Genomic DNA, 13,537 nt, shown 5'->3' with positions numbered 1-13,537 from the left:
TAACTAAAAAGTAAGGTGAAGTAACTAAATATAACTAAAATTTATATAAAAAGCAATGCTGAAGAGAAACATAATATATTTTAAGAATAAGAAATATATTTAGAGCAATTATCTTATCCTAAATCTTGTGTAACATGATGTAAAAGATTCTTACTTTTAAAAATATTACGTCAAAAGTCTCTGATTTTTCTGATAGTTTGTGTAATTTATTTATTAAATTTCCTTTGACTTAGTCCCTTTATTCATCAGGGTTCGCCAAAGCGGAATGAACTGCCAACTTTTGCAGCACATGTTTTACACAGTGAATGCCCTTCCAGCAACAAACTAGTACCGGGAAACATCACACACATTCACTACAGCCAATTTAGCTTATCCAATTCACCTAAAGCGCATGTCTTTGGACTGTAGGGGAAACTGGAGAACCTGAAGGAAACCTACGCCAACACGGGGAGAATAGGCAAACTCCACACAGAAATGCCAACTGACCCAGCAGGGACTCAAACCAGCAACCTAATTGCTTATAGTTTCTGTAAATGTAGTATATTTATTTTGTGATATATGTAAATCTCTTCATATGTCATATGTTTTTTAAGCGTCAATCGATCAGATTCATGAATGAACTTAACCATTTTATTTAGCCTGATTAACTTGATATAATGCATATTGCCCAATGCTTTAGTTTGAAGTCTCATTGGATTACTGCAGTGCCCACAGCCATGTCTGCTTGTATTTAGATTGTAATATTTGATCATAATCTTGCAGCTCAACCCCAGCGTCAGCTCCTTCCAGCGCCGATTCGTCAGTGAAATCAAGAGATGTGAGGAGATGGAGAGGATTCTGGGTAAGACATCTATATTGAGCCCTATTTTCTAACGCTGTCAAACGATTGATGAAGATTAATGGCAACCAAAATAAAGAGTTTGTCTTTACATAATATATGTGTTTGTGTATGTTTGTTTATGTATATAGATTTAAATTTATTGTCATTACACATGTACAAATACAAAGCAACGGAATGCAATTCAGGTCTAACCAGGAGTGCAATAGCAGCAAGTGCAGGAAATAGATAAGTTATAAAGTGCAGTTATAGAAAAACTATAGTGATATTTACAGATGGATGTACTATGAACTTTATATACAGGTTGAATTAGCTGTGAACGGAGATTAACAATTGACAAACATACATGTACTAGTTGCTATTAATAATCAGAGGTATGCAGATTGGTATAAACCTAATTACAAATTTGTACAGTGGGTTTGTACAATTCAAGATGAAGTAGTGCAATGTAGTGCGATAAATATGTGTAAATTTTAATTGTGCAAATATTAAATATTAAATAAACAATGCAGTGTTTATGGGGAGTGTTGTTATGAGGTTATGAGGAGCAGAGTTCAAAGGGAGACAGCTCTAACCTGTAATATAAATACACATCAGTATGTATATTGTTTTATTCTTTAAATATTATCTACATGTGTGTATTTATATATTCATATTAGATATACACAGAATATATTACTGTAACAGTGATGTGACGCTGACAACAGGGGTGCGGATCCAAATGCAGGTTTAAAGGTCAGGTAAGCCATGGTCAACACAGGGGCAAACAGATGTACTCAGGCAATCCAGAGTCGTAGTCAAATACACAGGTAGATGGTCAGAAGGCAGGCAGCAGACAGGAATAAACAGATAAACAAGGCGAGGATCAAAACACGGCAAAGCAAGGCAAAGGAAATGCGTTGTAATGTCACTAAAAGTATAACAAGAATCAGCAACAACTGTTTGTTAGTGTGCTGTATTTATAGTCAGTCCAAATGCAGCTTCAGCTGTGAGTGTCTAACCAATGGTGACTTGGAGCAGGTGAGTGTGTGTGTTTGTGTGTTGCATGACTGGATCTGTAGTCCATAAAATGGCAGATTTATAGTTTATGTGGATGTGAATGTTTTCCAGCAATTTATGGTGCAATCTATCTTATAGTTATAATTGTTAGGGTACAACTTTTCTATAGTTTGATATATATATTCCATTTGTTTTACTTAAATGTGCTTTGGAAGCTCAAAAGTAGCATAACTTTCATTTTTCTAGAGTTTATTGTATTATTTTCTGGAGTGAGGCAAGAAACAAGCACTATTCTTTTTCGTTATGACAGACTGCTCTGAGTTGAGCTCTTCTGCTGTGATTGGTCTGCTTTTAAACATCAGCTTCTTTGTTTCCTGCACCTGTAGGGTATCTGCTGAGGGAAATTAGGAAGGCTAATATTGCTGTGCCAGAGGCTGAAGTTCCTCCTGTTGCTCCTGCACCCAAAAATGTCTTGGAGATCATGGTAGGTGCTGTAATGTACTGTTTTTGTACACCAGATGATTGTGCAAAAATATTATAATCATAGTTTCTGTAAATACTGGCATGGGCCTGTTCAATAAGCCAAAAACTGCAAACTGTAAGTTTTAAAAAGCAAACCTGGTCCCCAGTCCGATTTCTCCAATGTTTTGTTTTTCTAATCCTTTTTGGTAATGCTGTCCTTCAATTCAATACAGTTCCGTTTTATTTAATTTAATTTAATTCAGGTCAAATTGTGTAGCGCTTTTCCTAATAATTATTGTTTTGAAACAGCTTTACAAAATTTATGAAAGTTAAGATTATTAGTTACCATAACTTTAACTAATTAGCTAGGAACTAGTAGCTTTAAACAGTTAAATTTATTATATATAAACATAGTTAACCTGCAGTTATACAGTATATGAGTGATGTCCATATGTACATGTTTAATGGGGTGTATTTGTGTATTAGGTGTATTTTTTGATAACAAAGTCCTCGATGGTTAGCATCATCTCTTCATTGGTCTTGGATTTTATCATGCGGCACTGCACATCTCTAAAGGCTTTACGCCCGATTCACATGGGGCTTCAGCGTCAACGCTTGACAGAAGACGTCTCTGAAATTGGGGCTGACGCAATCGTCATACCAGCGTCAGCCAATGAAATTAGTCCACAATGGACTACTGTCTGAGCTGGTGTATTTTTATAAAGCAATCTGATTGGCTGATGCGCTCGTTGGCGCTTGAAAAATAAAGAAATTTCCAACTTCTGCAGCGAGGAACACCACTGAAGCGGTGCTGACGGATCCACAATGCAATTCGGCAACTCCTGACATCACCCATTCAAAGTGAATGGGAAGTGTTGACACTGACGCCCTGTGTGAATGGTGCATCAGGATGGGCATCCCCAGGTGGAAATAAAGAACAAAATAAATAATTAGCATATCTGCTATTCATAATGTATTTGAATAGATATTAAATGTTATTGTGAAAATTAAGTGCTAAAAATAAAAATAGTAGTTATATAAAAACACAAAACATAGAAGTATTTCTAACAAAGTGGCTTGTATTTGTAGACAGAAAGAGTGTGTCCTATTGGTGGTTTGTCAAACCCACTCACCTGCATGGAGCACACTCACACATCCTACAGTTACAGTATGCATTGCGTGTATGATTTACTATAAACATAGGTCTTTAATCTTGTTTTAAACTGACAGAGAGTGTGTCTGAGCCACTGACATTAACAGGAAGACTATTTCAGAGTTTAGGAGCCATAAATGGGAAGGCACAACCTCCTTTAGTGGACTTCAATAATGACATTCTTTTTTAACTGAATTATCATTGAACTAATTAGAGTCAGCATCCTGCAAAACTGAATGTGTCAAATAATCAGAGCTGAGTTTTCTTAATAACAGTATCTTGGCTCTGCTGTACGTTCTCTACGTTCAAGGTTGCGAATGCTTGTTCACTTGGGATAGTTCACCCAAAACTGAAAATTCTGTCATTATTTACTTACCCTTCACTTGTTTTCAATCTTTAAGAGTTTTTTTACTCTATTGTACACAAAAGGAAATATTTTAAAGAATGCTGGTAAGAACTTATAAGTGAAGCTTTTTCTTCTATGGAAGTCAATGGTTACAGGTTTTGAGCTTTCTTCAAAATATCTTCTTTTGTGTTCAGTAGAAGAAAGAAATAGATAAAGGTTTGAAACCACTTGAAGGGTGAGTAAATAGCGAGTCATTTATCATATTTGGGAGAAAATAACTCTTTAAAGGTCCCATGAGTGCTTTGAAATGTGCATTTTATTTGCTCTTTGACATAATCTCAACTGAAATATGAAGAGACGGTGGGACATAGAGTAGCTCCTCCCCTTTAAAAAACAGCCAATAGCTTTTTGTTTTATCACACTTCTGCCAATGAGAGTGTTTGAGCTAATGCGCAACAAATGATAAGAGTCTTAAAGGAGGCGGGACATGTCAGATACTTTAGAGCTTTTGATTGGTCAGAAGATTTGATGAGAAACTGAACAATGAGGAGATGTTTATATCAGTTTTATATCTTTTAAGCATAAATATTGTCACTGGTTTGAAACACGTTAACTTATAGATAACCTTATAACTAACAATACTCCTACTAACATCTAATAAACTATATTTTAATTTCCTTTAAGTTTTGAAGTGTGGAGGGTGAGTGGCTAATGACAGAATTGACCATTTTGGCTGAACTGTCCCTTTAACGTGTGAGAAACAACTTAATGTTTGTCAAAATTAAATGCACATTGTATTTTTGTGCCCGTGTAAGCACAGCCTAAGATTCTACACCCCTAAATGAGAATTAAACTCCCTCCCATGCAGTTTTATTCAATTACAATGTGTATATTTCTGGCTTAATGGCTGTGTGCTCAGTGGTTTGTGGTAATTGATTGTATTTTAGAGCTCCAGTTTTCAGCGCCAAGACCTAGTGTTGGTAATTGACCGTGTCAAGTTGCCTACAGTGATTGATTGTATAATGTATAATTTGGTAAGAGAAAGCCCTCTGCGAATGGGGCAGGGGATTGATTATGCGTGGCGAATTAATCATGCGTGGCTTTTTTAGCAATAAAATCCCAGTTTAATATGACCTGTTAGCATGTTAAGTGATTGTTTTGGCCAGTCATGTATGGGTTTTATTGATGTTTGAGTGTGGTATATCGGTCTTGAATGTATAAGTCTGATGTGTTTTGCTACTGGTGTGTTTTCAGGAGCAGCTGCAGAGGCTGGAGGTGGAGCTCAGTGAAGTAGCCAAGAATAAAGAGAAGCTGCAGAGGAACCTGCTGGAGCTGATGGAGTACACACACATGCTGAGGATCACACGCTCATTCGTGCACAGCCGCTCCAGGGTGCGATGATCACACCGAACAGTTATTAACACACACTAATGTGGCAGCTGATCTGCAAAACTTCCCACATAGCAAAATTTCTCTGGCCCAGCTCTGGCCCACACAATCAGGTTTTGCTTGGCCCACATGCCGCAGTGAATTACGGTACATGACTGGACCAAATCTGGCTTCTAGACAAGGGCCAAACACAGACCATATCTGGGCCAAGTCTCAGCCAAGTTAATAACTCATAACTGGGCCAGATAGGTTGGTGTGTCCCATGGAGTGATGCGCTTTAGGCACACTATGGGCACGCTTTTTCTCAAAGTGACCTGATTGGTAGAATTTTTTTTCTTTACTCAAAAATGATTTTAGTGTATTTTAAATGTGGGTCAAGACTGGCCAAACTCACATGGCCCACTTATCAAATTTTTAAATCTGGGCCAAATGCTACGTTTTTCATCTGGCCCAAATCTTGTGTGCCGCCTTAAAGACGGTACCACCTCTGCCAAACCCGGGCCATGTTTGGCCCACATGCTGTATGCCAGTGCCGGATGAATGCCTGCTGTGCCAGCTTTATGCCAAATCTGGGCCAGAATTCTTTGCTACTAGGGAATTAGCTATGGAAAAGTTATGAAAATTAAAATGACCACTTAAAAATTCTCCGCTTCTCTGGATATACAATTATAGATTTGTGTTTAGGCGGTTCATTCCACTGTGGCGACCCTGTGTTAATAAAAGGACTAAGCGGAAAAGAAAATGAATGAATGAATGATTTGTGCTCAAGTAAAACATAACTTATGTCTTGATTTACAAACTACCCACAACATATCTTCTATATATAAGATAGAATTGTCATTTAGAGCTTAAAATGGTCAAAAAAATCTATTTTAGCAAAACAAAGTACAAATTTAAATTCTTTCAAAAGTCAAATAATAAATATAAACACTTGAAGGAATAACCTTGATAAAAGAATTTGTTATTATGTCCAATTAGTGGCGCGGCGGCTCAGTAGTTAGCAACGTCACCTCACAGCAAGCAGGTCACTGGTTCGAGCTGGGTCAAATGGCATTGCTGTGTGGAGTACTCATGTTCTCCTTGTGTTTGCATGGATTTCCTCCGGGCGCTCCGGTTTCCCCCACAGTCCAAACACATGCGCTATAGGTGAAGTGAATAAACTAAATTGGCCATAGTGTAGGAATGTGTGTGTAAATGAGTGTGTATAGGTGTTTCCCAGTACTGGTTTGCGGCTGAAAGGGCATCCGCTGTGTAAAACATATGCTGGTTAAGTTGGTGGTTCATTGCGCTGTGGTGACCCCAGATAAGTAAAGGGACTAAGCTGAAGAAAAATGAATGTTATTTTTTGGCACAAATGTAATTTTTTTTTAAATAGTATATATAATATTTATTATATATTTAAATATTGTTTTAATATATTTGATATTTAAAAGGCAATTTAACAGACTTTTATTGAATAAAACATAAAAAAGCATTTAACTCAAACCTACTATAGTAAATGCAGTAAATTCAGAGATAATAAAAATTTTATGGTCTCTTTATCTTTTTAAATTTTTGAAAATAACCCTTACGTTTAAAGAATATGATCAATTTCTTGAAACCTTGATGATCAGAATAATAATATAATAATAATAATAATAATAACAACAACAAACTTTGCATTTTTGTATCTGTATTGTAAATATTTCCTAATTGAGCACATCAAAGTATCTCCTATAATATTGTTTCTTCTTGAGAAAGTCTGTTTGTTTTATTTTGGTTAGAATAAAAGCAGTTTTAAATTTTGGAAACAATATTATTAGCCCCCTTAAGCAATATGTTTTCTTTCAGAACAAGCTACTGTTATATGATGACTTGCCTAATTACCCTAACTTGCCTAATTAACCTAGTTATGGCACTTTAAGCTAAACACCAGTATTATGAAGTGATAAAACATCAAGTGTATTATGTTTAAAATGATTAAACATAGTAAAAACTTGAATTGGGTTAATGACAAGGTATGAAGGTTTATAAGAAAAGGTTAAAGTTAATTTTAAATTCTTTGATCACTATGATCTTTTAATAGATTATTCTAAAATGCTAAATATGGTCAACAGTTTTTTTCCCCCGCTATATAAACTATCATTACATAAATTATCATTACTGGGCATTATATTTTACTAACAAAAAACCACAATGTCACATTGTAATGTAAATAGAGTAAACAGAATAATAAAATGAAAGCAGTATTATAGGTTTATTTCACTGCTCCGCATGTGTGTGTCTTGTTTAGCATGAAGCCTTGGGCCCTCAGTATGAAGAGTTTCCGTCTTTGGAGACTGAATCGGTGACAGGCTGCACCAGTATGCAGAGACTTGGTGCCAAACTCGGGTGAGTCACAAACACACTCTCATTCTTCATAAAACACTTTAGTGTTGTCCCACTTAAAAAAAGGTTGTTATAAATTTTGTTCTGTTGTATTTTTATATTAAATATTTGTATTTATGTTACTGACTTTTGGCTGCACAGTAGCACAGTGGGTAGCATGTTCGCCTCACAGCAAGAGGGTTGCTGGTTCAAGCCTCGGCTGGGTCAGTTAGCGTTTCTGCGTGGAGTTTGCATGCTCTCCCCGTGTTCGTGTGGGTTTCCTCTGGGTGCTCTGGTTTCCCCCACAAGTCCAAAGACATGCGGTACAGGTGAATTGGGTAGGCTAAATTGTCCATAGTGTATGTGTGATTGAGAGTGTATCAGTGTTTCCCAGTTATGGGTTGCAGCTGGAAAGACATTCCGCTGTGGCGACCCCTGATGAATAAAGAGACTAAGCCGAAAAGAAAATGAGTGAATGAATTGCAGACTTTATGTAAGGTAGGCTAGTAGTTTCATCTTTAATACTGACATTTATAAAAAAAAAGTTATCCATTTTGAGGAAGCTATTCTGAAACTACTCTGCTAAAAAGTAGCTTTACAAGTAAGGGTATAAGCTTTAATGAGAGATGTTTTAGCTATTTGCTAGTTAAAACAATGAAATTATGATGTCAAAGACAAATATTTTATTGTATTCAAATATATCAGACTGGCAAGAGCTAAAGGGCAACAAATGTAAGATGCCTCGCTTAAACATTGCTTAAAACTTGTAGGATGTAGAGCAATACACAATTATCTTTACAAATGAAAAAGAATCAAAGTATTAAAATATTACAAAAATTATTTCATTCTAGATAAATTTAAAAGCCACTGCCTTCATGCCTTGTTTATCTCAGGGGGCTTTTTTTAGTTTATTCACGACAATTTGCTTTTGTCTAATGTTATTATTATCATTAGTATTATTTATTATATGCATATTTAAATTGTGTTTTATTAAAAACAAGCTTAGATTTGTCCACCTGTCAGGTTTTAGACCATATGAGGCAATAGCATGTGTGTTTGGATATAACTCAGTCTTTTGACCACTCTTTGTTATTATTGTTCATTTATTTGTTTGCTGGAAATAAGAACTGAATTTAGAAATAGTTTTAACACAAATCTTTGCGCTTAATAAGCGAAATTAATTATGTAGGCTAATGGGTGTCTTCAGTGGAGAGCATACAACACCATTTCCTTATCCACGAAATAGAGAAATTGAAAGTAAAGGCTGAATGAAGGCGCCTCATTATCCTCATGCTGCAGATGCTATTTAACTGTTTTCTTAACTGTTTTAAAGTGTTCAGTTTTTCCACTTACAAAGCCCACCACGTAAATAGCAAATGCACCATAGAGCGACTCATCTGACTCTTAAAGGGAATGGGAGATGAGACTCCGACTGGTTTAATCCCCAAACACACCTATAACTCTTTTCAAGAGTGCACACTAAGCTGATGATTGATAATAAAGTTAGTTTGGCGTGCTGTCCCGGGAGAGAGCCCTGAGCTTATAAGATCCTCGAGCCCTGGGCTCCCTCCCATTGCAAGGCGAGAGGGGAGTTTGAGCTCAGGTAGATCTCGATGACTCCCCCTCTTGCTTGTTGTAGCTAAGTGTCAGATATGGATGCTGAAAGGTGTACTCGGAGTTTAGCTAAAGTATTTGGATTAATTGTTTAGAATGTTTGTTTTTTAAAAATGTGGGAGGAAACCGGAGGACCCGGGGAAAACCCACGCGACCACGGGGAGAACGAGCAAACTCCGCACAGAAATGCCGTCTGGTTTGGAAAGGAATTAAACCAGGGGCATTTTTGCTGTGAGGCAACAGCGCTAATCGCTGGCCACCGTGACGCCCGTTTGAAAGGAGGGAAAGTACGGTTGGGTGGGGGGGTTTCTTCAAGACGAAGATATTGAGATAAGAAAAGTCTGGTTATTTATAGTGAGTTAAGGATCGTCTGATAGGAAGATCAGTCATTAGCTAAAGTTAGAACAGCTGTGAACAATCATAAGCACGTGATCCTCTCGAAATTTGTCTATAAATAAACTTCACTAAGAGAATAAGCTCAACCCTGTTAGACCAAGGGCTGCGGCGCAGAGCCTATTTTTCCAACCTAAAAATCGCAAAAGTAGATTCGGACAATGCTAATGCTTTTGCGCCCTACAGCCTCTCTGCCTAGATCGTTAAAATAGTCAGAACATTTTCTCAAAAAAAACTGACAGATTTTTTGTATTATATTATATTAAAGCTCTCACATAAGGTTAATTGCTAGTTGTTAGAGTACTTTATGGATTGAATTTCAACTTGAAAGATTGTATTGGCGTAATAACATAAAACAGTGAGATGTGTGATATACCTAATGATGGCTGTAGTGTACTACACTTTTTAAGGGCCATTTCCACATAACATGACTTTGTGTCTAAATTTGTCCAGTAAAACAATTGTCATGCCAAATTGCTACTGTAAACAGAAGCTCACAACGCTTGCCCCGCCTCCAAGTTTTCCACTGGAATTTAAAAATGCATTCTTTCTGTGTGAATGACACCTAGGGCCTACTCACACTATGCCATCCGTACCGTGCCCAGACCCGTTTCCCGGATCGTTTGAGAAGTGTGAGTGCGCTGAATCGGGCTCAAGCACGGTTCACTTGGCCGGCCCTGGCCCGGTTGGAAGAGGTGTGCCTGAGCGCGGATCACTTGGGCTTTGGAGCGGTACGCTTGTGTGTGAGTGCAAAACGCGCCAAAGCCCGAAACTGAAAGCGATATGTGACTTTTAAGGGGTTGTTTCATATGGATTTATTAATCATTCTTACTGTTCAGTGATCGCAAACTGCCGTCGTTTATTAAAGACGCAAACCCCTCACTGCACGTCAGCTGCGCGGCTTCAGCAGACCTCCTCATTCCTGCAGCATGAGAACTTTATGATTGTTTATAAGCGTCAAAAGTGGCGGATCTGTCCGGCGAAATATCTGACTGTGTGTCACCGCATCCCTAAGGACTGTTTGGCGAAATATTTGACTGCATGTCACTGCATAACAAACGACTGAAAGGATATAACTAGAGAAATCTCCACTGTGCTACTGGGTGAGAGCGTATGGCAAGCCGTTTTAGCATTTAAACCTTGTTCTGACTATCCATAAATATATTTAGAGAGATCTCTAATTATATTTTGACTAGTCATAATTATAATTCGACTAGTCAGATTGGAAATATCTGCAAATATATTATGATTAGTCATATTCCTCCATTGACTTCCATTGAAAAATATTTGCAGATATCTCTAAATGTGTTTTGACTAGTCACAATTGTAATTAGAGATATCTCCAAATGAATTTCGACTAGTCAAAAATCCAATTCAAGATATCTACAACTGTAATTCGACTATTAGTAAATTAATTAGAGATATCTTCAAATATATTTGTAAATATCTCTAAATATGAGGAATTAAAGATATCTCCAAATGTATTATGACTAGTAAAAACTCAGTTAGAGATATCTCTAATTACAATTGCTACTAGTCAAAATTCATTTGGAGATATCTCTAATTACAATTGTGACTAATCAAAACTCATTTAGAGATATCTGCAAATATTTTTCAATGGAAGTCTATGGAGGAATTTGACTAGTCATAATATATTTGCAGATATCTCCAATCTGATTTCGTACTAGTACAATTGTAATTGCAGATATCTCTAATTGTCATTCTGAGTAGTGGAATTATAATTATGACTAGTCAAAATATAATTAGAGATATCTCTAAATATATTTATGGAGTCAGAACAAAGATTTAAATGCTAAAAAGGCTTGCCATAGAGATCGCTTCTCACTAAACAGAGCAGCAGCGATGACGTAAGCGTGCCAAGGCCCGATATGGTGTGAGCGCGGGCCGTCGGGGGAGACGGGAGGGGGGACAAGCGTGCTTTGGCCCGGTTCGAGGCAACTGTACCTAGTGTAAGTACGGCCCTAAAGTCAAATTTTACACTGTAAGAAAGTGCTGTCTGCTTCAGATAGCAGGAATATAGCAACTGTCAAACTTAGGCAAGGCCCGGTATAGGATTCTGACGGTATGATAACATTGGATAAAAATATCATGGTATCACAAAATTGTGATTGCTGCTCTAAAATATGTTAAATGTCTGGGTGAAAACAAAAACAAAATTTCCCCGTTGCACAAAATATATTTGATTTTATAAAACGTTTAAAATATTTTGGAACAGTAAGCATAAAGAAATCTGCTATCTTCATTAGTTTAAAAAAACAGGTGTCTTTATAACTTGAAAAGGCATCTTTGGATATCTTTTTTCTTTAGATTTAATGTAAGTCTAAGCACGCTTGAATGTATGTGCCTAAGTGATTTGTTTTACAAATTTTGGGCTGCTGAAATACTGTTGTTACAAAAAAAAAAATTGTCTTTGATGATACTTAGAAAAACAACAAATTACATGTACGGCAGGAATGGTATGACAGAACATTTTAGCAGTTTCAAAGCCATGCTTTTTCAAACTGTGGTAAATCTTATTCTATATAGTCAGGCTACACTGCTGTTTGGTAGAAATAAAGTAGTAGCTACTGGAAAAAACACTACTAAAAAGGGCTAACTATTCCAGTACTCTAAGAATTACATGGTGCGAAACATTTTTTTATAAAGCCTTTAGTTTTATTTTTCATTCCTGTGCCACTGAAAATTTTGGCACATCACGTGAAAATCTGAACAACTGCCCTGACAGGACTTTTAAAGTAGTAAAAAAATCATCTTAAGCTGTGCTTGAGCTTTTAACTCACTGTCAAATAAGCAGATTAAGAAATGCCTAAATATAATAATTTAAACTAACACTGTTGCAAGATTTCTAAATTTTATCAGAAACATATTTGACACAATTGGGAAAAGTACTAATCAAATATCAGTACTTTTTTAAGGTATTGTATTGTAACATATTTTTAGAGTATCGTATGAAGTACCTTCACAACATTAGTCCATGGTTTCAAAGATCTTCCATGTTTTCATCTGATGCTTGTGTTCTGACTGTTTTTCCTGTGTGTGTGCTGCAGGTTTGTCTCAGGATTGATCCAGCGGGTGAAGGTGGAGGCGTTTGAACGCATGCTGTGGCGAGTCTGTAAAGGTTACACCATTCTCAGCTACGCAGAAGTGGACGAGAGCCTGGCTGATCTCGACACAGTAGGCAAACCTCTAAAAATATTATGTTTTCGATTGGCCATTCAAGTGATTTGGTTTATCAGAATGTGCCGCATGGTTCAATCACGTCTGTGTGTTTGTTTCACAGTTTCAGATGATGGCCTTCTGCCGCAGCGAGAGCGTGTTAATGTATTCAGATGGATGATTCGCTCTGTTTACAGAGGCTCTGTGTTGTGTTTGTGTGCTTCAGGGGGAGATCAGGAAGAATGTGGTGTTTCTCATCTCCTTTTGGGGCGATCAGATTGGGCAGAAGGTGCAAAAGATTTGTGACTGGTGAGTGAAGGCTTTAATGGAGACAGTATTCATCATATTTCAATTTTTAGAGGCTCAAACAAAACATGTTCTTGCAGAAACCTTTTGCTGTCAGATCATAGTCAACAATATGACAATATGTTAAAAAGTCATGAAAAAGTCATTTAAGTCTACTACAGAATTATTTAAATAAATTTCTGAGATGGGCATGGAGCGCTGTGAGCAGAGTGAGCTCAAGATAAAAAAAAAATCCAATACAGTCTGTGAGGAGACGCATGGTTTTAATGTTTACAAAGTTAAAATGCAAAAAGAAATATACAGTAAGTAATTTAATGCTGTGACATCTATGGCAGGCTATTCGTAATTTCATATAACAGGGTTCAACGCTAAGGACATTTTCTACTGGCCCGACTGGACCAGCAGTTTCTGGACCAGTCTCTGCGGAGAGATGCGGTGGGGAGGGGTGAGAAGGGTGCGCGACGATGCCTATTTGAGGACCGGGAGGGAGACGCGAGATTACCCGGAGATCATC

The 13,537-nt window shown here is 37.1% G+C and overlaps 1 protein-coding gene across 7 annotated transcripts in view; it reads left to right on the top strand.

Annotated features, from left to right (window-relative positions):
* Window positions 1–13,537, top strand: part of atp6v0a2a (ATPase H+ transporting V0 subunit a2a) — a 44,597-nt gene that overhangs the window by 6,340 nt on the left and 24,720 nt on the right. For all 7 annotated transcript variants that reach the window (XR_015500757.1, XR_015500758.1, XR_015500756.1 and 4 more), the window contains exons 3-8: window positions 763–841; window positions 2,224–2,321; window positions 5,053–5,190; window positions 7,460–7,557; window positions 12,609–12,735; window positions 12,944–13,026. Coding sequence is in view for 4 of the 7 variants with exons in the window: in XM_087270110.1 (XP_087126236.1) it covers window positions 763–841; window positions 2,224–2,321; window positions 5,053–5,190; window positions 7,460–7,557; window positions 12,609–12,735; window positions 12,944–13,026 (623 nt within the window). In the remaining 3 variants the exon portion in view is untranslated. The remainder of the gene's footprint in view (window positions 1–762; window positions 842–2,223; window positions 2,322–5,052; window positions 5,191–7,459; window positions 7,558–12,608; window positions 12,736–12,943; window positions 13,027–13,537) is intronic.

Source organism: Danio rerio, chromosome 10 (genome assembly GCF_052040795.2).
Source record: "Danio rerio strain M-AB ecotype USA chromosome 10, GRCz13ab, whole genome shotgun sequence".
Taxonomy (NCBI): domain Eukaryota; kingdom Metazoa; phylum Chordata; class Actinopteri; order Cypriniformes; family Danionidae; genus Danio; species Danio rerio.
The sequence above is the reverse complement of the archived record's forward strand: the minus strand, read 5'-3'. Positions and strand labels throughout refer to the sequence as shown.